This window comes from Perognathus longimembris, chromosome 2 (genome assembly GCF_023159225.1).
Source record: "Perognathus longimembris pacificus isolate PPM17 chromosome 2, ASM2315922v1, whole genome shotgun sequence".
Classification (NCBI taxonomy): domain Eukaryota; kingdom Metazoa; phylum Chordata; class Mammalia; order Rodentia; family Heteromyidae; genus Perognathus; species Perognathus longimembris.
The window spans coordinates 101,393,480-101,420,572 of NC_063162.1; the positions used below are offsets into that span (position 1 = coordinate 101,393,480).

Genomic DNA, 27,093 nt, shown 5'->3' on the forward strand with positions numbered 1-27,093 from the left:
GGTTTCTTCAACAACATATAACTTAGATGAAAATAAAAGTCCTATTATAAATTTTTAGGATCCACTTTCACAAGTAAGTGTTACAAGTTTTTTTTGGTTTTGGTTTTGTCTTCTTCTGTTCACATTGCTGGGGATCAAATCCAGAGCTTCATGTATATTACGCAAGCACTATACTACTAATTCTTTTTTTTTTTTTTTTTTTTTTTTTTTTTTTTTTTTTTTTTTGGCCAGTCCTGGGCCTTGGACTCAGGGCCTGAGCACTGCCCCTGGCTTCTTCCCGCTCAAGGCTAGCACTCTGCCACTTGAGCCACAGCGCCGCTTCTGGCCGTTTTCTGTATATGTGGTGCTGGGGAATCGAACCTAGGGCCTCGTGTAACCGAGGCAGGCACTCTTGCCACTAGGCTATATCCCCAGCCCCTATACTACTAATTCTGAATTCAGTAATACTGAGTGGTGACTCTTCATTTAAATGCCTTCCCTAAAGAAATATCATGCTAGACTTTTCAGCTTTTCTAAGAAAAACACTGAAATCCTATCCAAGTTAATACAAGAAACACTAAACTAAGAAAAAAATTCTCTTTTTTAAAAAGAGGTTTGAAAATGAATTTTGAAGACCTTTAAAAATAAAAGTCTCTATGAAACACATACTAACAAATTCTATAGCTCCAATGGGTCCCTTAAGTATGTAAGAAACCTCTTCCAGTCATCTAGCTATCATCATAAAAGCTCATATTCAGAAAAATGTTTTAGAACAGTCAACTAAAAGATACTTTAATTAGAAGTAATAATTCAAAATATCCATTCTACAAACTGACTTTTTAAAAAGTATCCATGCCAAAGAGTTCTAAAATACCTTAACAATTTAATTTCCCCAACCTCCAGTTCTCATACTGATATAGCGATTTGTCTTCCCTCACTGCCAGAAACCTTTTAACCATAATTTATTCATTTATTCCTGTCTTTCAAATTCAGAAAGTTAACTTTTTAACTGAAGTCATGGATGGAAGGGGCAAGGTTCTGGCTCCCTGGGGGCCAACTTTCTTCCTGAAACCTATAACATGATGATAAACAATCCATTATTGATTAAAATGGTGCTCCCTGTTCAACAGTACCCTCCCAGTAAGATCAAGGTCCCAAAAAGCCTTGTCATTTCAACAGGTTATGTTTGAAGACTTTTAGGATCTCTAAATTTCCAAACAGTATTCTTACATCTTCTCTACACTTTCAGAACTTGTAAAATACAGTCATACATTCTCAGAGTTTTTATGAACATTGAAGATAATTACATATTAAATATGGACAAAGAAAGGCATACTGAAAAGCTGGGCAGCAAGCCAAGGGGACTTATTGCCTATTTATTCTTGAACATTAGCTTTAGAACAAAACAACTCCAAATCACCTCTCCACAAATCTACACAGCACTTACAAGCCACATCATCTCTAATTCAGCTCAGGCAGGAGTGACCATCATAAATGTCAAACCCTTGAGTTTCAAGGGTTCAATGTTATTTCCAAATGACACCAAAAATCAACTGTGAAGAGCTCTCTAGGACGATGTTTCACCAGTAATATCTCTTTGGAAGGTGGTTAGTAGTTTGGTCTTCATATATTTAGATAGTAATTTATAAATGAGTATCTATGATAAACAAATAGTCACACTGAGTTTAAGTAACATTTTAAAAGCAAGGACAAGAGAATGCTGAAAATGCCTAGGATACAAAAATATCACTAACATTTTTAGGCAGGTAATGTAGATTTTAAAGTAGATTAAATATGAAAATGAATCTGAATCTTGGGTTCCTAAATGACTTAATTTTGTTTACCAAGCTCCATGTGCTCATCACAGGAATTATAGCCAGGCGAGGATGGCAAGTTCTCATTACACTGCAACAACTCCAGTGAGTCATTCATTCCTGAAGTTCTCTTGTCCATTACCAACAGGAGTTTCTGTACTGCATTAGGCATCTGATTTGTCTTCACTTCCCACACCATGTTATGGTGCCCCGACTTGGAAAAAAAAAAAAAAGTTAAGTCATGTGACTTAGCAATCCAAAATATGAAATCAAGCGTAGATATCACTATGCTGCATTTTAACTGAACCATACATTGCCATTTATACCTCTCTCAAATCCTTTGGACAAGGAAGAGATTCTCAAACAGGACCTTCCAGTCCCCAGTACCACATCTAGATCCTAAATGATCAATGTCCTAAATTCATCAGCCTTTTCTCCTAAATTAAAATTACATATTTTTCTTCCTCCCCACAACCCCCTCCTCTTTTTTTTTTTAATGCTGCTCCTGGGGCTTGAACTCAGGGCCTGGGCACTGTACCTAAGCTTCTTTTGCTCAAGGCTAGTGCTCTACCACTTGAGCTACAGAGCCATTTCCAGCTTTTTCTGAGTAGTCTGTTGGAGATGAAACTCATTGGCCTTTCCTTCCTAAGCTGGCTTCAAACCTCCATCCTCTCACAGCTCAGCCTCCTGAGTAGCTAGGATTACAGCTGTGGACCCCAGTGCTGCTCCCTGCTCTCTTTTTTGTCTTAGAACACTAGGTAGGCACTCTGCCAGCTGAGCCATGTCCCCAGCACATTATTTCTTTAAGCTTGTAACTTCTTTTAAACATTATGCAAAATTTTCTTTAAAACATTATTATTAGTCTTAATGCAAACATTAAGACTAATAAATTATTTTATACATATAACTCCAATTCGAAAGAAAATTTCTCCCATTAAAGACAAGGAACATTCTACTTCTTTTTTTTTTTAATATTATTCCATCCTATTTAATGTCCCTGTTTCCATAGTGTTTCCTCCTGTTCTGAAAATGAACAATATTAGCACTCTTAAATTCTGTAAAGAGCATTTAAGTTTCTTCAAGTGGAGAAATATTACACTTCTAATAAAATGTTTTCTCAATGAAAATTTAAGACTTAGTCATATAAAAAGCTTTTTAATTCTTAAAGTTACTATTTCTAGAAAGGTGACTACTAATCATAGTAGGTTTTACTAAGCAACTAATCTGCATTCAATGAAGCCTACAAAGTTCTCACAAGGAAAAATGTACACAAATATCCTTAATTCCTTGGCAAAATTTTTGCTTTAAAAGGAAAATGTAGTTGTGTCTTTTACACTCTATTGTCTTTGGACAATGATCAAATTCGTTATTTAAAACAAGAGTAGCTTAGAGGTAGAGTGCCTACCCAGCATTCATGAAGCCTTGGGTTGGATTCCCCAGTACCACATAAACAGAAAAAAGCCATAAGTGGTGCTGTGGCTCAAATGTAGCTCAGGGACAGTGCCCAGGCCCAGAGTACAAGCCCCAGGACTGGTTAAAAAAAGAGTGACAACAATAAGATTTTCTGGTTTTTCAGGGGCTCTACTCCAACCTCCACTTAAAAAAAAATAAGCTTAAGCCAGACATTGGTAGCTTATGCCTATAATCCTAGCTACTCAGGAAGCTGAGATCTGAAGATCAAGGTTGAAATTCAGCCCTAACAGGAAAGTCTCTTATCTCCAATAAATCACCAAAAAGCTGGAAGTAGAGGTATGAACTCAAGTGGTAGAGCACTAGTCTTAAGCAAAAAAGGTCAGGAACAGTGCCTAGGCCCTGAGTTAAAGCCCCAGTACTGGCATGTGTGCACACATACACACACAGAGAAAAGAAAAGCTTTACTGAGAAAAAAATAAAAACTTGATTTTTGACAATATGTACTGTTCTTCAAAATGGAACAATAAGATATACTGCTATTAAAGTTAAAGCAGCACCCCAGCCCATGCTAATCAGGAAGTCAATGAAGCAAGGTGCTGGTAGCTCACACCTGCCAATCTTATCGACTCAGGAAACTCAGATCTGCAGATCATAGTTTAAAACCAGTCCCGGCAGGCAAGTCCATGAGACTCTTAGCTCCAATTAACCTCCAAAAAAGCTGGAGTGGAGCTTGGATCAAGTCCCCAGAAAGCACCCAAGCCCTGATTTCAAGCCCCATGACAGACAAAAAGATTAAAAAAAAAAAGTCAATGAAACGATACTAGTATTTTTACCAGAATTCTCTAAACCATGATATAATTATCAGTAAACACTAGCAATTTTTTTTCTACAAGGTTTTTTTCATCTTACTGATTATAAACTACATAATCATGGCTAATTTTTTTTAAAGCATTCTAAAAACTTTTGAAAAAAGCTCAGGGAGAGTGCCTGGGCCAATTTCAAGCCCCAGAACCAGGGACACAGGAACATACACACAAAAAAACATGACTACTCCTGACCCTATTAATGAGATTTGGATGCTATTAACAAATAAATTAGAATCTAATCTTTTTGTGTGTACATAAAATATTTTTTCATACTCAATGACTTTTTTCTTACTGTTCATACTTTACTATGTCATTGTTTCATGCCTATTCCAGAGTCAGAGGTGGGAGGATGGCTTGAGCTCTCAAGTCCAAACCAGCCTGGGCAACATAGGAAGTTCTCATCTCAAAACCAACAGAAAGATGTAAAGAGCATTCATTGTAAAGATACACAGAAGTTCATTTATTCCTGTTACTGCTGAACATTTTATTACTAGTTTTCTCAGTCTTCTAGATAACAGTGTGTTTTTACACTCTCATTTTTAAGTACTTGCTTAAATATGATTGTTTCCCAGATAAAGGTATGCTAAGTGGAGGAAACATCTTAAGTTTCTCAACATAGATAGAACCTTACTGTATTTCTAATTTTAATTCTGGATGCTTCCTGCCTGTACCTTCGAAAATATCACTTACAATGTTTTAAGAAGCTTGCTCATAGATATCAATGATCAGATGTGTAGTGAAAAGGGCACTGAGTTAGAAGCAAACATGAGTTGATTCCAACTTGATCATTGACCCAATTGACTGAGCTTCTCATTATCTTATCATCATTGTCAAAAATAGGGCTAATGATACCTGCCTGGATAAACTGACACACTGAAACAAAAATGTATTGACTTCTTTTTAACATTTTTTATCCCAGACTGTACAGCAAGCAGGGTTATTACCTGCCATGTTCTTAATGTCTCAAATCCAACACAGTGAAAACACTTAACAGGAGACAACCAGAGAGCCTCGGGGTCCCTGGCAGGTCCCTGGCCATATGGTGGCTTGCTGGCCCTCCCCTGGGCCAAGAGCTGAGCTCCCCAGCGTCCAGTGACAGGCCAGGAATCCACAGAAATGAGTGAGCCATGGGCGACTGCCTCACACGGAAGTCCCTGGAATGTAGCTCCTGAGAGGGTTAGGTGAGGGGTCACTGGGATTCAGTTTCCGCAGTTTGCCCCCCGACAATAATTACAAGTCATCTAACACATCTCAAAAACAGTCATGCATCATGCCATGACTTATGGCAAGTAAGTTTAACGGTTTTCAAATGTTTGAAATGTGAAAGAAAACCTTTATCTGATAATCCATACACACTTACAGTAAATCCACTCTAGTATAACCTCCCACAGAATTGATGACTAGAGGAAAGGTGATTTCTCAAATATCAAATCATTTGCATTTAAGCCTCTATCTAATCCTCTTAATCAGTAATTCTAAATTAAACTCTTATGACAACCAGGCCTCTGCTTTAAACAACGATGTCCAGGCTCTTCCCACCAGAAAATTATTTATTCAGTCTGGGTAAAGTCCAACCCTATGAACTGTTGTATTTGCTTTCAAAAGAACTTCATCCACAGTTAAGAACTACTCGACTAAAATTAATTTATTTTTTATTAAAAAGTTAATGTCCTATGCACAAGACATTTTAGTTGCAACATTAAACCTCAATGGTAAACAATCCAAGGAATCTATACCTCAGTGGAAAAAACATCATCAGTAAAAGACCACCATTCTATAAAAAAGGCTTAGCTATAAATAGAAAGAAAACAAAGATAGTATTCCAATGAAGGAAGCTTACATTAATTAGTGAACTCATAGAACTTGCAAAGTTCTGAGTTAAGAAAAATATAGAGCCTAGTATCAGTGGAAAGATGGTCATGGTTACTAAGACTGTAAGAATGACACAGGGGTAGGCAGACTATGGTGTAATTCTTCATTCAAATTTATTTTTGACAAACTCAAACTTTTTTTTGGTGGTACTGGGGTTTAAATTCAGGGTCTTGTAGGTGCAAGGTAGTGGCATAATTTTTCATTCAAACTTAGTTTTGACAAACTCAAACTTTTTGTGGGGGTTGTACTGGGGTTTAAATTCAGGGTCTTGTAGGTGCTAGGCAGTCACTACATACTTGAGCCATGCTCTAGCCTCCCTTCATTTCTTTTTGCTTCAGTTCTTTTCTAGACTTGGTGCTGTAGTATTTGCCTGGGCCAATCTGGACTAGGCTCTTACTTATCCCTTTCCTACAGCTAGGATTATAGGTGTGTACCTTCATCCCTGGCATGTTTCTTGAGATAGTCTTGTAACTTTTTATTGAGGCTGGTTTCAAACTGTGATCCTCCCTATCTCTGACTTGCCAATAGCTGGTATTACTACAAGGAAGTACTACCCTGTCTAGCCAGGAATTATATCTACCTACAAATTTTTTTTGAGACAAGAATAAGGACTCTGCATTTTTTACAAGGTTGGCACTTATTAGCTAGGTACCCTGAACAATTATGTCAAAACATTGCCTTGAAAAAAAAACCCAAAACATTGCCTTGTTTGTAAAATGGAAATCAAGCATATACCTCATAAATTATAATGAAAACTCAATGAGATATGGTAAAATGCTCTAACACAAAGCAAACTTTCAATATGGAATAGCTAGTATTAGCAATTAGACAATGAGTCACTGAAGATGCATGGGGTCTGACATAATAGTAAGTATAGTCCTGAATCTACATACAAAATCATACTTAAGTCCTATCTACAGAGAGATCTCTGCTATAATTAAAGAAGAGTGTATTTTTAAAAAAAGAAGAGTACCCTAGATTCCTAATTTCAGTCTATATGAGCCATCTGACTCAAGCTTTCTTACAGGCATTGTCATAAAAGGTTAACTGGTAGTATCAATAAAGATTTCTTACTAATTCCTAAGACTAGTTTCCCATAAGGCCTGAATTCATTTTATGAGTTCTATCAATAGCCAACACTAAGAGGTTAGATGGCAGATTTGAACATTTTCCATAGTATTCAGTATCTTAAAAGAGTATCTTCATGACTCAAAATCCTTATGAAAATTTACACATTTCACATATTGAATGTGAACTGGGAGTCAACCACAGCTGCATCTTAAAACTTAAAATTTCCCCATTCTTTACTTATGATATTCAGAGGTTGCACTACATGTTTCCTCCCTCTGCAGAGTTCCTTAGTTCCCTCATTCTTCCCAGCTAATGTTTTCCCTCCAGATCCAGAGGTCCTGCAGTATCCATCATTTATAGTATATTAATTCCTATCATCTTTTCAGCACCATGCTTTTGTTTTATCTACCACCAACCCATCACAATACTCCTTATATCATTTCAAACCATAGCTTACCAACAAACAAAAAAGATTTAAAAAATGTATGGATATTGGCACTTCTCTCTGCTCAAGGTATTCAAGTTTAGTGTGGGCTTCAGATAACTGAACTTTTGCTACTATAAAGCTAAAAACTACAACTAAAAGAAAGCATAGACTTAAGCCAAGAAATCTAGGGTTGTGTAACCTGAAGTACACAACTTAACCTTATACTCATAGTACCTCTACTTATGTCAGAGCTATTGCAGGCATAAAAGACAAGAAAACAATTATAAAACGATATGTAAAAGAAGTCTGTCGTTCTGTCAAACTAAAAGAATACTCTCCCTTTATTTGTCACCAATTAGCCATGTTCCTCTTTCAATTATCTCCTGATAGAGCTAAGGCTACTGTACTCTTGCCTTTGTAAACAGTTCTGATATTAAAAAAATATACACAGCTTGCCTTGCATTTTAATTAACTCTGCAGGACTCATTTCTTTACTAGATGAGTGATTTTCAAAAGTAAAAATATAATTCCCCAGCAAAAGGGCAGTTGTACTTGAAATATTATGTTCAATTTTCTAAATTTTAATGGATGTGGCGCTACTGTTTCTGTTTACAAAGCAGACACGTAAGAGGAGATAAGAAGGGACCAGATATAACTGAGTCTCAGTAAATGGAAGAAAAACAAAGTAGGTTTTACAAAATGCCTATCTACTTACAACTTACTAAGCATTTCCACACACAACTTCTAATTTTACTTAAAACAGCACTGTGAGCAACTCAATATTATGGATGAGGAAAAGTACTGGTTAGGACATTGTCTTTTTGGAGAACTGAGGGAGTAGCATAGACCAACACAGATTAGAGTCCAGTTTTCAAGTGCCCATTCTTCCTAGATTCTTACCTTTCCATGGTAACTATGGACTTCATGGTAGGATCCTCTACATGATCTCTCCCCTAATCCTGATAGACTTCCATACCAAGTCCAGACTCAAATTGTTTTGAAAGAGGGAATGAAGAGAAGGTAATTTTCAATTAATATATATGTACTCACATATATATGCATACACACACATATAATAGGGGGAACTAATGTTATCTAAAATGGGTTATATATAATCACAAGCCACAAGGCACTATAGTGAACTGAATATTAAGTGCAGCTATAAACCAAGCAGTAGAAGGTCCTAATGTAGTTATTTTTAAAAGTATGTTCAATGAAACTTCATCTCTTTTACAGAAGTGTTTCCACAACTCTAGTTTGCAGCTATGTTAAGAAAAAAAAAGTGGCTTTTGATCACATACACTACTTTTCCCATCACTAATACCTTTATGGCCAGGTAACTTTTAACTTCCAGGCCTGAGGTTGCTTTTGGTTGGTTGGTTGGTGGGGGGGGGGGGGGGGGGGTAGGGAATGGAAGGGCTTGGCCTGGGCTTAACCTCAAGGCCTGCAGTGATGTCCTTGAGCTTTAGGGTTCTACCACTGAGCTACACCTCCATTTGCCCACATTTTGGTGGGTAATGAGAGTTAGACGGACTTTCTTGCTGCTGCTGGCTTTGAATCTTGATCCTCGGATCTAAGCCTCCAGAGAAGCTAAGATTACAGGCATAAACCAGGCTTGAGCTTTCTTATTTCTAAATGGTAATAAAACCCATCTATTTTTTTTCTTTCAGACTTGTTGCAGGTGTTTAAAAAACACATCACAAACCATGCCTTAAACATTACTCAATCGCGTATACACAAATTAGTGTTAATCACAAACTCATTTAACATAAAACTCATTAATTCCACTGTTGCCATCAAACTTTAAAACAATATTCTCAATTCACATAATTGTTTTATGAAGTACTTGAAATTCTCTAAAATTGGTACTATGAAGGAAAAAATCTTGACTGTAAACTTTAACATTTATTTATAACCCTATGGGTGGGGGGAGACAGACTTCCTAACTTTTAAAGAATCCAATAAACTGTTAAGAGAAAATTACTTTTCCAATTTCTCTAGGAAAAATGGTAAGCTGTGATAGGTAGCACAAAGTAATTTCAGATGAAACTCTGAAGGACTAGAAATGTTTCTGATGTCAATTAATACGCAAGGAAATTAATACATGTTTTTCTGAATTCCATTTTTTAACTTTCTAAAATTTGTAGTGACTTCCCCATTATATATAATCTCTCATACTACACACACACACACACACACACACTACTTGGCCTTGTCTAATCAACAAATGGTAGTAACTTAATTTATGGGGGGGGAGGGTGTTTGTTTTTTGTCATTTTAAGACATACAAGAGACCAGAGCTTGCTGTTCTGGAATAAACTTCAGGTTCTTCCCGGCTTATTCATTCATTAATCCTAGTGCCACATGTACTCTTTGCAGGGCACTGGGTAGGGAGAAGGGGATCTAAAAGCTTAAATATTGAGACAATTTGATGGTGGCATGTTTGAAGTGCGGGAAGTACAAATCGTGAAGCATGTAAAACTGAGGAGGCCTATAGGAACTGCAGGGAGCAGGTACCCTTTTAATTAATGTATGCAGGAATGAACAAAGGAGAAGGGCTTTCCAAGTATTAAAAAAATGGTAACTGGGTTTTTAACACTGAGAATTAATTGAAATCGACATTTCATTCCATAATTTGTCAAGTTGGAATAAACAGTACTTGCTTTAAACTGGTTAAATGGCTTTCTCAAAACTACAAGGTAACTCAGAAAGTGGGTTTAACTCTATTTTTATTCAACTTTCTTTAAAACTTGGTCAAACATTACCAACCCAGCAGGAACTGAACTTTAAAAACACCCGGAACAAGTGATTCCAACATTGAGCGTCAGGTAAAGCAAAAGACTTCTTAGGTGGGGTCAGGTTGGGGGGGGAGAGGGGGAGAAGAGACCGAAATCCAAGATCGTCCACCCAAAGATCTCAAAGTCCAAGAGTATAGGTTTAGCTCAATGTCGATCGTATAAACGACACTTTGAATATTTATAAACGTGAAAATCATTCTGATTTTTTAAAAAGTAACTTTAAAAACGCCCGCTTCCCCGTAAGTAGTCCTGCTTCGATCCGGGCATCATCACCAGTGGCACTCGAGCCAAAAAAGCTGTGTCCGGTCCTATTAATACCGGATTTGGAGAACTCGAGTGCAAAGAGCAAAAACCCCTCGACAGCTACAAAACAAAAAAACAACAACAAACGCCAGCGGTCGACTTCGCCCTGATCCTTTGTTTTGTTTTTAATCTGCCTGTGGCAGCGGCGTTAACTGAAAGGCGGAGGCTGCGACGGCCGGCCCAGCTCCCAAGCTTCCATTCTGCGCCGAGCCTCCCTCCCGGGGACGAGCCTCACTCTCGGCGAGCCAAGTCCACCCCAGCCGCTTTCGCCATTCATCGCCCTCCCTCCCTCCCTCCCCCCCGTCATGTGACCGCAGCCCGGACGCCAGGCTTGTTTTTCCCCTCGGCTCAGTCCCACTGCGCAGGCGTCCCAGAGCCCATTCATTCGAACTGCGTAACAATGAGCCCCGGGGCCCAGGGGCTTCGCGAGCTTCCCGGCTCGGTCCGAAGCCCGCTGGGCCCCGGAGGACTCCACGCCTCACCGGGGTCCCTCCTCCGGGCCTGACCCCCGCTCGCCAACACTCTCCGCCCCTCCACCCACAGGCGGGTAGTTGGAAGTCAAACTTTCCGGGGCAAGCCCCGGCGGCGCTCCGGCCTCTTCCCCCGCCCTAGCCCGCCCCACCTCAGCGCCCGGCCCGGCTCGACTGCCCGCCGCGAGCCCCGGCCGGAGCGCGGCCCCGGCCCCGTCTCCTCCCAAACCCCGCTCCAGACCCCGAGCGCCGCCGCCCAGGTGAGCTCGCGAGGAACGGGCCCAGCGAGCTAGTCGCGGGCAGGCATCTGGAGTTCATCGGCCACCGCCTCGCGGGCGGCCCTCGGAGGAGCGCGGCGCGGACCCGAGCGCTCCGCGCGGCCGGATCCCCGCAGGCTCCTGCCCCTCCCTTCCCCACCCCCACCCCTTCCGAACTAAAAGACGACTAACCGCCGCCAAGTGCGCGCAGCCCCGGCGCGGGCCGCCCGGGCACGACAACACCACTAGCAACTCGCCTACCCTTTTTCTGGCTAGAGCAGGCCTCCGCGGCACGCGTTACTACTTCTGTCGCAGCTCTTACTCCTCAACCGAAACTTTCCTACTTACCAAACCCGTCGCCATTACCAAGTCTTTCAAGCTTCGTCTTCCCCCTCCCCTCAACACCCCGGGGGTTGAGCCTTCCTCTAGCTTTTTCGCTTTCTTATTGGCCTGGGGAACTGTCATTTAATCTTTCCACCTTCTCATTGGGTGATACCGTGGCTTTTCTCGGTGGGCGGGCATGTATTGACTTTTGTGTTGTGTTTACTGGAGAAGGTGATGTGTCAATCACTAGAGTGAGAGCTTCGGATTGGACTGTTGCGGAGACTCTAGGGACCGGAGCCAAACTTTGTCCGCGAATTGAATTGTGGGCTGGTAGTTTCAGCCTTACTCCCACGGCGCGAAAGTGCCTGCGAGGTGGAACTGGTTGGACTACATCTCCCAGAAGTGAGTGCACGACAGTGTCTTGATAGTAAACAAGAGTCATAGGGACACGTGTATCAGCTCGTTTGTTTTGGTGTCTGGGACAAAAGGGAGGGGGCGGAGGAAGGGAGTGTTTTAAAGCTTGGGCCCCTTCTTTTCCTTTGGGCCCAGTAGACCCCTTAGGAGCAGCCCCGGCCTCTAGCAGCACCTATTCCCGGCTATAAACAGCCTGAACCTCTGGCTGCTCAAAGTTTGGCAGGAAGCCAAGGTATTGTTTTAGAGCAAGGGGAAGGAGATGACTGCACAAGCGGAAGCCTTGGTGGCCCGAGGGGGACTGGGTCACTCAGAATCGTGGTCACAAGGCACAATGTGGATTGTGAAGGCGCTGATTTCCCCGCCACCTCCCACCCACCCACCTCCACCCCCGCCCAAGCTCCCCTTTCCTTGTAGAAAAATACTGGATTCCTTTAAAGGACTTAAAGCCTCACAATCCCCAAGACGGCATCTGGGGGAGGTTTTCTTTGTCAACTCTGTTAAGTTCATCCAGAATTTGTAGTATGTCCCACGTCAGGCGTTTTGAGGCTTGAGGATGAAAGCAACCCGGTCTTAAAGACTGTATAAAGCTTGTTCAGAGGCGTGAACTATTAACTACTAGTTTGAAATTGCAGCCAAAGCAGTATTTTCCTTGCTGACCTGCTTGATCGTTAACGTTTCCTAGAACGGTATATTGTTTGACTTAAAACTGACTTGTGAAATATCTGTAATACAGTGTCTCTGGCAAGTTTTTGGTTAACCTTTTTTTTCCTACCCTCCCCCCCCCCCCATGGTTTCCGAACGAAAGAAAACTGTCTTAATATTTGGCTCCCCCTGAGATTACTCCTCCAGCTCCTAAGGCTCTGACTCACCGGAAGAGGAGGGCGGCTGCTCTGGCTTTATAGTGACCTTCTCTTCAAACGAGGCTGTTGGACACAGTTGGGTGCGCCAGGTCTATAATTTTTTTATTTTTTTTTTACTGTTCACATTACAAAGGCATCTTTAAGTTCCTTCCCTCCTCCCCTTAAAGTATTTGATCATTTAAGGTATGCTTTAGGTTTATTTTAGTTCTCTTGGTTGTGTGCTTATAATTGAGATGGAATCTTACTAAAAATTCTCTTAAAGCTAAGTTTTGAAAAGAGGCTCAGATCATAACTAGCTAATTTCCTTAAAAGTCGCCAGCCTTTTTAAAATTTTTACATCTACCTGGAAGCCATATTAAAAAAAAAGAACTAAAAAATAACCTCCCTATGTTGGAAAGAGAATTCATATTCCTTTAGGGAATCTCCATTGGAATTCCTGAAGTGGAAGTTACAGAAATAGATCTTCCTCCCTACTGTGTAAGGAAAGGTGTAACCGTGTTGTGCTCAATCACAAATAATTTTCAACTATTTTGTTTCTCAAAATAATTCAAAAAACGATAAAGAAAATAAGCATACCAAATATAATTCGAGTTTCAACAAAATGCCTAATATTTCCAAGGATAAAATATTTGAGTTTATGTATAAAATGTGACCCCAAAAAAAGACTGTACATATGCTTATTGTATTTTTTATATATATTGAGTCTTCACATTCCATACTTTAAGAATATAAATTCCAAATTTATTATTTATTCTTTCCAGTCTTGGGGCTTGAACTCAGGGCCTGAGCCCTGTCCCTGGCTTCCTTTTGGCTCAAGGCTAGTACTGTACCAGTTGAGCCACAGCACCACTTTTGGCTTTTTCTGTATGGTGCTGAGGAATTGAACCCAGGCCTTTATGTATGTAAGGCGAACACTAGACCCAGCCCCCCAACATTTAAATTCTTGGCAAGAAAAAATCTAGGCCTGGTGCTGGTGCCTCAAGCCTATAATCCTAGCTACTCAGGAGGCTGAGATCTGAGGATTGTCATTCAAAGCCTGCCCAGGCAGGAAAGACCCTGACACTCTTATTTCCAATTAATCACCAAAATATCCTGAAGTGGCACTATGGCTCAAGTGGTAGAGCTCTAACCTTGAGCTGAAGAGCTCAGGGACCTTGGAGTTCAAGCCCCATGACCTAAAAAAAACAACAAAAAACTAATACATGGATTGCACTCAACTACTTAAATTAAGATCCAGAAAATGTATATCTAACTTCTTTCAGCGATGGAAAAGCTTTCTTTCCTCCAAATATCTCAATAGCTTGAGAGACACATCTCTCTTAAGTACACAAATGAGATTTGTTTTCAGCCAAATAAAGCAAAAGTATTTGAAAGTTTTAATCTATTGTCTTAGTAACAGATTTTTATTAGAGAGCCCCAGAATGGGAAAGTTAAAACTTCAGTTACAGATACTATATGTTACTATAAATAAATATTTTATCATTTAATAGCACTATATTTTTCTATTCATTCAAAAAATATTTATTGGGCTGGAGGTGTGGTTCAAGTGGTAGAGGACAAGAACAGGCCTGGGGCTCAAACCCCAATATAAAAAGAATTCCTTCTGTTCATTGACAACTATGCTCACTGATCAGAAATAGGAAAAATTTTTGCATACTGTATCTCATTTATGCCTGATGGTTTAACTATAAATTCAGATAGGTCAATCACAACTAGATAAATAGGACTATTAGGATTCCCCTACATGTTTTAGTGAACAATTAGGCCAGCCACATGCTTTGCTGGAAGCTAAGTGACCACATTAGTACTGTATATATATTTTCATGGCATATCATCATTAATTGCTGAGTAATTAACATAACCAGCCAACCTGAAATCCAAAACAGAAATTAAGTACAGACCCATTAAGCCCTTGGAGTTTGTATAAATGTAAGTTGTCCCCTGACTAAAACAAATATATAAACTTTTTTTTATTTTTCAATTTTTTTAATTTAATTTATTTATTAATTGAACACAAAATTTTTGGACAGTTTGTTGTGCAAAAAGGGTACAGTTACATAGTAAGGGAGTGTGTACATTTCTTGTGATATCTTACACCCTGTTTTTCTTTCCCTTCTCTAGGTCAGGTAGACATATATACAATATACAATGTATCAAGAACATATATAGTAGCCACGTGGCCCGCCCAAGAAAATTCGCCTAGGGCTTTAAATGCAATGTTGATATTAGACAATATGTCGACAGTACTCTTATATGAACGTACATACATGGATTTTGAGCTATTGTATTCCACTGAGAGGTCAATTTTTGAACTTTATGTGTTTAGTAATTGTTTGGTTTTAGTTACATACTGTTGGGTCACTGCCCCAATCCTGTGGGAAATACTATTTGACAAGCAGTTTTTGGTTTCACAGACTTGGTCTCTACTGTCTCTCCGTCTCCCTTTCTTAACAGTCATATATCAGGGAGATCACGCCCCTTTGTTTTCTGTGTTCTAGGCTTCTCTCGCTCAACATTATTTGTTCGAGTTCTGACCATTTCCCTGCGAATAACAATATTTCACCATTCCTAATCGCTATGTAGTATTCCATTGTGTATAGGTACCAAATTTTTTGGATCCATTCGTCTGTGGAGGGGCATCTGGGTTGTTTCCATATTTTGGCTATTGTGAATTGTGCCGCGATAAACATGGAAGTACAAATGTCTTCTTGATATCTTGGGGTTTGCTGTTTAGGATAAATGCCTAGGAGTGGTATGGCTGGGTCATAGGGTAGGTCTATATTGAGCTTTTTGAGAAACCTCCATATTGTTCTCCAAAGTGGTTGTACTAATTTGCACTCCCACCAACAATGGAGAAGGGTTCCTCTTTTGACACACCCCCTCCAGCATTTGTTCTTGCCTGAGTTCAGAGTATAGGCCATTCTAACTGGGGTGAGGTGGTATCTAAGGGTTGTTTTTATTTGCATTTCCTTTACTACCAGGGATGTTAAACATTTCCTCCTATGTTTCTTTGCCATTTTTATTTCTTCTCTTGTGAAGTCTCTCTTTAGCTCCTTTGCCCATTTCCTAATTGGTTTACTGGGCTTGGAGGGGCTTAGTTTTTTGAGTTCTCTGTAGATGACAGATATCAGGCCTTTGTCTGTTGTTGTGCTGGTAAATATCCTTTCCCGTATGGTTGGCTGTCTTTCTGTTTTGGTGGCGATGTCCGTAGCTGTGCAAAACTTTTTAATTTGTAGTAGTCCCATTTGTCGAGTCTTTCCCTTATTTGTTGTGCCCCTGGGACTCTATTCAGGAAGTTTCTTCCTGTGCCTATAAGTTCTAGCGTCTTTCCTACTCTGTCCTTCAGTAGTTTCAAGGATTCAGGCCTGATATTGAGGTCCTTGATCCATTTTGAGTTGATCCTGGTGCATGGTGATAGGCTTGGGTCTACTTTGAGATTTCTGCATATGGCTGCCCAGTTCTCCCAGCACCAGTAGTTGAAGAGGCTCTATTTATTCCATTGTATGTCTTTAGCTCCTTTGTCGAATATCAGCTGACTGTAAGAGTGCGGTTTTATTTCTGGATCTTCACTTCTAATCCATTGGTCTTCCGATCTGTTTTTATACCAACACCAGGCTGTTTTTGTTATGATGGCCCTGTAATAGAGCTTGAAGTCTGGTATTGTGATACCTCCTGTACTGCTTTTTTTGCCTAGAATTGCTTTGGCTATTCTAGGTCTTTTGCTGTTCCATATGAATTTATGGATTGCTTTCTCTATTTCAGTGAAGAATGTGGCTGGGATTTTGATAGGGATTGCATTGAATTTGTATAACAATTTGGGCAATATGGCCATTTTCACTATATTGATTCGGCCTACCCATGAGCATGGGAGGTTTTTCCATCTCCTTGTGTCTTCTTTGATTTCCCTTATTAGATTTTTATAGTTTTCATTAAATAGGTCCGTCACGTCCTTGGTTAAGTTGATCCCTAGGTACTTTAATCCTTTTTGACTACTGTAAATGGAATTGTTTCCATAATTTCCTTTTCTGTTTGTATATTGCTGGTGTACAGAAAAGCTGCTGACTTTTGTGGATTGATTTTGTATCCTGCTACTTTGCCAAAATGGTTTATTAGGTGTAGGAGTTTGGAGACTGAGTTTTTTGGGTCCTTCAGATATAAGATCATGTCCGCAAATAGAGATAACTTGATTTCTTCCTTGCCGATGTGGATCCCTTTGATGTCCTCCTCTTGCCTTATTGCTATAGCTAGGGATTCCAGCACTATGTTGAAAAGAAGTGGGGAGAGTGGGCATCCTTGTCTTGTTCCTGAATTTAGGGGGAATGATTTAAGTTTCTCTCCATTTAATATGATATTAGCAGTTGGTCTGTTGTATATGGCTTTTATTGTTTTGAGGAATGTTCCATCTATTCCTGTTCTCTCCAAAGCTTTTAATAAGTATGGATGTTGTATTTTGTCAAAGGCTTTTTGGGCATCGACTGAGATAACAATGTGATTCTTGATTTTAGTTCTGTTTATGTGGTGAATTTCATTGATTGATTTACAGATGTTGAACCATCCTTGTGACTGTGGGATGAAGCCTACTTGGTCATTATGTATAATTTTCTTGATCAGTTTCTGGATCCTGTTAGCTAATATTTTATTGAGGAGCTTTGCGTCTGTGTTCATTAGTGATATTGGTCTGTAGTTCTCTATTTTTGTTGGGTCTTTGCCTGGTTTGGGAATGAGTATGATATTAGCTTCATAGAATGAGTTTGGGATTTCTCCCTCTGTTTCTATTTCGCGGAAGAGTTTGAGGAGTATTGGTATTAGCTCCTCACTAAAGGTTTTGTAGAATTCGTTGGTGAATCCATCTGGGCCTGGGTTTTTCTTTGTTGGGAGTGTCTTGATTACCTCCTGTATCTCACTGTAAGTTATTGGTTTATTTAGTTGATTTATTTCTTCTTGGTTCAGTTTGGGGAGTATATACTTCTCTAAGAATTGATCCATTTCTGTAAAATTATTGTTTTTTACTGAGTAGAGGTTCTGGAAATAGCTCCTTATGATTGTTTGAATATCGTGTGTACTTGTTGTAATTTTTCCAGTGGAGTCCCTGATTTTACGTATATGAGTCTCTTCTCTTCTTTTTTTTGTAAGTCTTGTGAGGGGTCTGTCAATTTTATTTATTTTCTCAAAGAACCAGCTTTTAGTCTTATTTATTTGTTGAATGGTCTTTCTATTTTCAATCAGATTTATCTCTTCTTTGATCTTTGTGATCTCTCTCCTCCTAGTCGATTTAGATTCAGTCATTTCTTCTTTCTCCAATTGTTTTAGTTTCATCGTGAGGTTATTCACCTGCTCTGCTTCCATTCTTTTAATGTGAGTGCTGAGGGCAATGATCTTGCCCCTCAGTACTGCCTTAGCTGTGTCCCATAGGTTTCTTTGTGATGTATTTTCATTGTCATTGTGGCTTATGAATTCGTTGATTTCATCTTTAATTTGGTCTGTGGCCCAAGTGTTGGATAACAGTGTGGGGTTTAGCCTCCAAGAATGTGTATAGCCTCTGTGGTAACCGTTGTTATTGAGGGTCACCTTTAATCCGCTATGGTCAGATATAATACATGGGATGATGTCAATACTTTTGTATTTGTTGAGGTTCTTTGTCTGGGCTATGACATGGTCTATTTTGGAGTATGATCCATGGGCTGCTGAGAAGAAGATGTATTGGGTCTCTCTAGGGTGGAAGATTCTGTATAGGTCTGTCAGATCCATTTGGGATATGGTGTTACTTAGGTCCTCAGCTCCCTTGCTGATCCTCTGGGTGTTGGATCTGTCTCTTGGAGAGAGTGGGGTATTAAAGTCACCCACTATAATTGTGTTTGCATCTATCTTATTCTGTAATTCTGTGAGAATTTGCTTGACATGTGTAGGGCCTCTTTTGTTTGGTGAGTATACATTTATCACTGTGATGTCTTGATTCTGGATTTTTCCTTGTATTAAAATGTAGTGTCCTTCTTTGTGTTTTTGAGTTGATTTTAATGAGAAGTCCAGCTTTTCTGCGATCAGGATGGCTACTCCTGCCGTTTTGGTAGGTGTGTTTGCTTGGAAGATCTTGCTCCATCCTTTCATTCGGAGCCTGTTTTTGTCCCTTGCTGTAAGGTGTGTCTCTTGTAGACAACAGATGTCAACTTTTTTTTTTTTTTTGGCCAGTCCTGGGCCTTGGACTCAGGGCCTGAGCACTGTCCCTGGCTTCTTTTTGCTCAAGGCTAGCACTCTGCCACTTGAGCCACAGCGCCACTTCTGGCCCTTTTCTGCATATGTGGTGCTGGGGAATTGAACCCAGAGCCTCATGTATACGAGGCAAGCACTCTTGCCACTAGGCCACATCCCCAGCCCCAGATGTCAACTTTTTGTTTGCGAATCCATTCTGCCAGTCTGCTCCTCTTTCTTGGAGAGTTTAAACCATTTATATTCAAAGAGATCAAGGATAAGAGTGTTTTTTCTCCTTCCATTTTTGGGCTGTTTTTCCTATTTTATTTTTTTCCTTGTCTTTAGTGAGCTGTTCTTTCTGTTGGGCTTTGGCTATTGTAGTTTCTTTCTGTTTCTGTCTGTGTCTCTTGTATGATCTCTGTTAGGTGGGTTTCCCCTCTTAGAATTCGCTGTAGGGCTATTTTTTTATTCACATACTCCTTTAGATCCTCTTTGCTATGGAAAGATCTGATTTTCCTTCGAATGTGAACTCCAATTTTGCTGGATATTTGATCCGAGGTTGCATATTGTTAGCCTGTAGTACTTGGATGGTGTTCTTCCACTCACTTCGCGCTTGGTAGGTTTGTGTGGAGAGGTCTGCTGTTATTCGAATCCTCTTACCTTTGTAGAAAATTTCTTTCTTCGCTTTGACTGAATTCAGAATTTGCTCTTTATTCTTGAGATCTGAAGTCTTGAATATTATGTGTCTTGGGGTGGCTTTTCTGGGGTCTGGCCTGCCAGGTGTCCTATAGGCTTCGGTTACCTGGATGGGGTCCCCTGTGAGATTGGGGACGTTTTCTGCAATAATTTTATTGAAAATATGAAGCCCTCTGCTCTGGTATTCAGCTCCTTCTTCTATTCCAATTATGCGCAGATTATATCTCTTGTCTTTGTCCATTAGTTCCTGGATTAGTCTGTAGTGAAGCTTCACGGTTTCTTGGAGTGTGGTAATTTTCTGGTTGTTGTCGGCTGCTTCATCGTCCAAGCGAGAGATTCTGGATTCCATATGGTCGATTCTTTGTGCTGTGGATTCAATTGCGGAATTTATGGATGTCAGAGAGCTATTTATGGTTGTCAGATCAGCTCTGATCGTGGAAATTTCTTCCTTTAAAGAGTTGTATTTTAAATCTATTTTTTCATGCATTTCACATCTCAGGATGTTAAGGTTTTCTTTAAAGGAGGCTTGCATTGTATCCATTTTTGCTTCCATTTCTTTCTTGGCTTCCTGGATGTCCTTCAAGACTTCCCCTCTAAACTCCTGGAATTGTTTTCTGATTTCCATTCTGACGATTTCCCTTATTTCTCTTAACATGGCCTCATTTGGTTTTTTATTCTCCATCTCCTTTTCAGTTGTGCTGCTTTTTGGAGCTGGCGAGTTGGCTTGCTCTTTGATGAACTGTGTTATATTTCTTTGTGATTTGCACATCTGGGGATCTGTGGGTAGCTTCTCTGGTTTGGTTTTGTGTTGTTTCCCACTGGTCCACCGGTGGGAGCCTTGTGTCCTGATGTTCTGGCTCTGGGTTTGGGTTTGGCTTTGAACCTTGCTTCCCAATGGGTGAGCGTGCCCTTCTCGGTTGTTGCTGAGGTGGTCACTGTCCCTGCTCTTGGGGGCCGGTAGGTTCTGTGTCTTTCTCTGCGGGACAGTGTCCTGGCGCTGTGCTGTGCTGACCCTAGCGTGCCCCTGGTGGGGGTTTGCTGGTCGCTGATTCAGCGTGGCGTGGAGACTTATCTCTTCTTTGGTTCTTTTTTCCACTCTGTATCTTGGTCAGAGGAGCTCACCTCTCAGGCAGTTCGCCTTCCTGTGTGGACCGCTCCAGGGCGGGTGTTGTGGGGCAGCCCACCCACTTGTCTGGAATGTGCCAAACTGAGTGGGCACGGGCCGATGGACAGCTCTGCCCTCCTGTGTAGGCGCGCCTACCAGAGCGGGCGCTGTCGCCGGGGGCCCTGCCCACCTGTGCGCTGCCGCTGCGGCCCTGTCCACCTGAACGGGGGTACGCCTACCAGAGCGAGCCCCGGGCTGTTGGGTTGTGCTTGTGCCCTCCCAAGAGTCCGCTGTGGGGGGCGGTATGTGTGGGTCCCAGTGGGATCAACTGTCGTGCGCGGGTTAGCGCCCTCAGACTGCGCCTCCGCTGCCAGCGGGGGAGGGCATGATCAGGCCCAGGTGTCCCTGCTGTGATGGTATTGCCCACCAGCGCCTGTGATTTTAGTTGTAAAAGTCCGAGAGGTCCAGGCGCCTCAGGTGGGGCTTGCACTGCCGGCCGGCCTCCGGCCCCTGTTGGGAAGGGGGCAGGGTCAATTCAGCCAGTTCAGGATCTTGGGCGGCCTTGGGGCTGTTCCGCCCTTCCCCTGCTAAACTCCTGTGACTTCCCAGCTCCTGATGGGAGCTTCCCGCCTGATTTGGGGATTCTTTGTTCCCTCTGTTCCCTCGGGGTGGGGAGGGGGAGGGAGGGAGTTCTAGCTTCTTTGTAGGGTTTGGAACTCTGATAGCTGGTCTCCTGTTGGGGGGGTAATGGGGGACTCACTGATCCTGGATTGTGTGTGTGTACCACGCCGCCGTTGGTCCTTCGGGGGTGGTGAAAGGTCGTGGTGGCATCCCTGGCTCTCTCCTTCCGCACTGCTGGGTTCCCCAGCCGCTTACGTCCGTCCGTTCCCGGTGTGGACCCGAACTTCCCGTCGCCGCCGTATGTCTTGGTCCGCACTCTCCCTAGTGTCCGTGGAGTCCCGCTGTCTGGACTCTGTGCTCCCGGCAGTCGGTCTGCCAATCGCCGGGTCCCCTTTCCCAGCCTGGCCCTGTTCCGGCCAGGGTCGGCTGGTGGGGGGAGGGTGCCCCGTAGATCTCTGGCTCCGTGTAGGTTTTTGGCTCTTCTTTTTTACTCCTTTTTGTTTCCTGCGTTTCTCCACTGCTTCTGGTTGCTGGTTTTGCTGGGTTCTTGATGGGTTGTTGGGTGCTGGAGTTTCCAGCTGGCTATTCAGTTGGAGCAAATCGGGGTACCTCTCTACTGTGGTGGCGCCATCTTCCTCTCCTTAAACTTTTTATCTTTTAGATGTTTCCATAATAAAATTAACATGAAGTCCATTTCATGTTGTTGGATTTTTTTCTGTTCTTTTGAGACAAGATAACTCTATGTAGATAGACATCCATCTTCCTAACTCCAATAGCTAAAAAAGTTTTCCCTTCCCCCCCTCTTCCCCCTCCTCCTCCCCCTCCTCCTCTTCCTCCCTCTTTTTGCAGTACTAGAGATTGAACTCAGGTCCTCAGGTTTATTAGGCACGGAATTCTACCACTTGAGATACACCTCTAGTTTTTATTGCTTTATTTTTTTAATACGGTCTCATGTTTTTCCTAGGCTGCCTGGACACTGATCCTCTTACCCGTGCCTCCTGGGTATATGGGATCATTGGTGTGCCTGGATTGTTGATTGAGATGGGGACTCACTAACTTTTTACTCATTCTGGCCTCTAAGCTTGATCCTCATGATATCCACTTCCTGAGTAGCTGAGATTACAGGTGCGAGCCATTTTTCTCACCCCACTCAGCTCAATACCTCTTCTTCATTAGTGTGGTGATACATTGGTGTGATGAATACAATATATACACACACATGCATAAAATCTATACCAACATATGTTAAGAAATTGCCTCCTCAAATGAAAATGTCTATCAGCATTTAGTCACTTTTAAAAAAATTTGTTTTTTTTATATTCACCAAGTTCTAATTTTTTGAAGATCGCAAAGAAAAAAAGATATCCTATTTAGGATGTATTTCACCTCTTAAGAGATGAAACTAAACAATTTCCTTTGATTCCATCATATCTAACTTACCAGTGACTAGATTAAGAAGTGGCAGCACATGGAATTTGCCCGAAAATTAAGAATACCCATCTACAAACTAGGTGTAGGGGCTCAAGCCTGTAACCCAAGACTGAGATCTGAGGATGGAGTGAAGCCAGCCTGGGCAGGAAAGCCTCTGAGACTTTTTTTTTTGGCCAGTCCTGGGCCTTGGACTCAGGGCCTGAGCACTGTCCCTGGCTTCTTCCCGCTCAAGGCTAGCACTCTGCCACTTGAGCCACAGTGTTCTGAGACTTTTATCTCCAAATAACCACCTAAAAGCTTGTGGCTTAAGTGGCAGAATGTTAGTCTTGAACAAAAGAAATCTCAGACCCTGAGTTGAAGCCCCAGGACTGGCATACCCAGACAGACAGACAGACACACACACACACACACACACACAAAATGTGCAAATTTTTAGTAGATAAAATCACTCAAGTAACATTTGGAAGTACGTTTAGTGTAAAGCAGTAAGTGCCCAAATGTTTGTGTCTCAGTAGATAATTTAAATTCTCATAGATCTCTAGCAGTATAGCTCACTATACTTAAAAATTAATTTATAATTAATTAAAAGTATCAGATAAACTCAGGTTGTAATGAAATGCCTGGGAGCTAATGAGTATCATTTGAGAACTGAGCAGTTCATATGTCTCTTGATTTTACAACTCATGGTTTACATTTTGCTCAGACATGGTTAAACCAACTTTTTTTTTTTTTTTTTTGGCCAGTCCTGGGCCTTGGACTCAGGGCCTGAGCACTGTCCCTGGCTTCTTCCCGCTCAAGGCTAGCACTTCGCCACTTGAGCCACAGCGCCGCTTCTGGCCGTTTTCTGTATATGTGGTGCTGGGGAATCGAACCTAGGGCCTCGTGTATCCGAGGCAGGCACTCTTGCCACTAGGCTATATCCCCAGCCCCAAACCAAGTGGCTGATAGGTGGATGTCTTAACACTGTTCCCATTAGAAAGAAGAATCAATGGTTCAAACAGGAGAGAATCAAGAATGATTACTGGACTTCTGGTGTAACTGGGGTATACTGTTCTAATTGAAATAGGAAATCTTAGAAGAAATTTGGGAAGGATGAGTTCAACTTTAAGTGGTAACCTTGCTGTGCAGGCACGAAATATGGGCACAAAGGTTAAGTAGACATCTGAATACATTCATCTGCCTTTAAGACATCCATGTCTAAGGAAAGAAATTGAGGAGTCCTCTGGGAAGTCTTTTGGGGGGAGGAAAGAAGTTTCACCATCTTCATTCAGACTTTTGCTCCAGGCTGGTGCTCTGTCTCTTGAGTCAGACCTCCAGTTCCAGCTTTAGCTGGTTAATTGGAGACTGTCTTGCTGTTCAGCAGGAAGAAAGTAGGTACCCAATTGGAACAAAGATGGACATTGGATAATTACACGGGATTTATCCAAGGTTTTGACTGCTCATAAACTCAAGGGTTCTAGTTTGAAAACTTTTCTATCATTAAATAGAAAACATTACAAGATTGCAGTCCAAGTTGCCACAAGGGCCTATAGCTTTGTAATTTGAGTCTACTACTTCCCACTTATATTTAAATTTTCCCTTGTGCCTGGAAGAAAGCCTTTTTATTTTCTGATTAACAGTTTTTAAAAAGACAGTAACAATATAGCTAATACAAACTCCAGTATTTCATATATTACATTTTGCTTGTTTGCTCAAGTTTGGCATGGCACTCTACCTTTTGAGCCACAGCTCCACTTCCAGCTTCTTGGTGGTTAATTGGAGATAAAAGTGTCATGTACTTTACTGCCCAGACTGGATTCAAATTGTGGTTCTCAGATCTCAATCTCCTGAGATCTAGGATTAATAGCTTGAGCTATCAGCGCATGGCAGTATTGCTTTTTGTTTTTGCCAGTCCTGTGCGTTGAACTCAGGGCCTGAGCACTGTCCCTGGCTTCTTTTTGCTCAAGGCTAGCACTCTACAACTTGAGCCAAAGCGCCACTTCTGGCCATTTTCTACATATGTGGTGCTGGGGAATAGAACCTAGGGCTTCATGTATACGAGGCAAGCACTCTTGCCACTAGGCCATATTCCCAGCCCTGCTTTTTTTTTTTTTCCAGTCCTGGGGCTTAAACTCAGGGCCTGAGCACTGTCCCTGGCTTCTTTGTACTCAGGCTAGCACTCTTACCACTTAAGCCACAATGCCACTTCTGGCTTTTTGTACATATGCAGTGCTGAAGAATTGAACCCAGGGCTTTATGTATGTGAGGCAAGCACTCTACCACTAGGCCATCTTTCCAGCCCCAGTATTGCTTCATATATTTAGGAAAATAGCAAAGTCTGACTATAAATATCAAGAAAACAACCTCCTATGTAGGTGGCATTTCATTTTTTACAGATAGTCCTATATCTTCAAATCTTCCTATATGCAGATAACATATACTTCTGAATTTTCAAGGCAATTTTAGATTTACAGACTTAAGAGTATGTAGAGTTAGACTCACATCTGGTGGTCTAATAAAAAGTTCTCTCAAAATTGTCTTGCTCTGCTTCAGAAACATTATACAAATTTGTTTTATAGTGGGCTAATAGTATTAGTTGGAAAATATGTCAAGAATTTTGACCAGAAACCAAAAGATCTTAATTCCCAACAACTCACAAAGCAGTTTTGATGAATTTATGGATTTTCCTTGGTATAACAAATTGAACCAATTTATACTTTCATGATTTTTGTTGAGCACACAAGCCTTCTCTGTAAATAACCCATATACTTTACTGCTGACATTTTCATAACTCATTACTTTGTAATATTTTGTAAATACATGTGAAGATGAACATATATATACATATATAAAATTTGTTGTCACACAACTTTTGCTACCTTAAAAGTATTTGGAGGTTTAACAACTCACTGCAACTTTTCCCTTTTTAAAAAAATTTTTTGTTTAAACTGATATTCAACATCAAGCTGTAACTCTTAATTTCAAAAGCCACACTCTATTTTCTCCCTGGGTTAACATTTTACATTGATAGAGCATTTTCCTCTTCTGTTTTATAAAGCTTTGGCTTTATCCAGATGTAATAAGCCTGCACATTGGTTTAAGAATGTTGAAGGTCATGTAGTACTTATAACTTTTCTTCAGAAAGTAAAAGAGGTATCTATTTTGAAAGATTGTTTGGAAAGGGAAATAATGCAGCACTTTTTCTTTTTGGTGGTACTGGGGCTTGAACTCAGGGCCTGGACACTGTCCTTTAGCTTTTCCCCTCAATGTTAGAGCTCTACCACTAGAGGTCTTCTGTCCCACTTCTGGCTTTTGGGTGGTTAACTGGAGATAAGAGTCTTGTGGATTTCATGCCGGGACTATCTCCAATTAACCACAAAACCCCAGATGAGATGTAGCTTAAGTGGTAGAGCACCAGCCCAGCAAGTAAGCTGAGCACATGGGAGGCCAAATTCAAATCGGCAAAAAAAAAAAAAAAAAATCCCAGACAGTATGGACTTTTCAGCTGTTTTAATTGATTTTACAAACAAACTCCTAAGTCAACCAGGGTTATTTGGTTATTCTACATGGCTAAATTAATCTGCAACAGAAACTGATTATTTCTCTCACACACAACCAACAGTTAAAAATCTTAATAGACAAACCCACTGTGTAAAATCTTGTGCTGTTATGCCATGAGGGTTATATCTCATCAGACCCTTGATCACGTTTATGTACCACCTAAGTCACATGGGGGGGTGGAGTATTAAAAACAGGTACAGTGTTTTATTATAAAAGTGTGCTTTATTATAAGGAAATTTTAAATATAACCAACAATACTGAAAATAACATAACTGGTATTTACAGCCTTGGTCAGAGTTCTTTATTAAACAGGCATCTTTTTACTGTTCTGTGGATAGTTAACAATCAGCTTATGCAACAAAAATGAACTGAATAAATACAAATTGAACTAGGAATTTGGAGGATATTTTTTTAACAGACATGGATTTTCAAATAAAATGTGAAATAGAAAACAAGTCATCTTCATATAGACTTCCCTTTTACTACTAGATTTTGTAAAAATGTTAATACTCTAAAATGTGGGTGAAGTTACAGTTTACATTCACTTCTTGTATATACATTATCCAATTAACATTCTAACCATGTTTTCAAGGTAGAAGTCCATAAGCATTCTCTAATAAGGCCAAAACAGCCATAGGTTATTTTT

General features: G+C 40.9%; 1 protein-coding gene across 3 annotated transcripts in view; it reads right to left on the bottom strand.

Moving 5' to 3' along the window:
* The window catches only part of Hbp1 (HMG-box transcription factor 1), a 31,715-nt gene extending 19,772 nt beyond the window's left edge, over positions 1–11,943 (bottom strand). The window contains exons 1-2 of one of the 3 annotated variants that reach the window (XM_048339805.1): positions 11,619–11,943; positions 1,824–2,007 (exon numbers count right to left, since the gene is read on the bottom strand). In XM_048339805.1, coding sequence (XP_048195762.1) covers positions 1,824–2,007; positions 11,619–11,735 — 301 coding nt within the window. In that variant the 5' untranslated portion in view covers positions 11,736–11,943. The other 2 variants (XM_048339807.1, XM_048339806.1) reach the window with 2 other exon arrangements.
* Between the last annotated feature and the right edge of the window lie 15,150 nt (positions 11,944–27,093).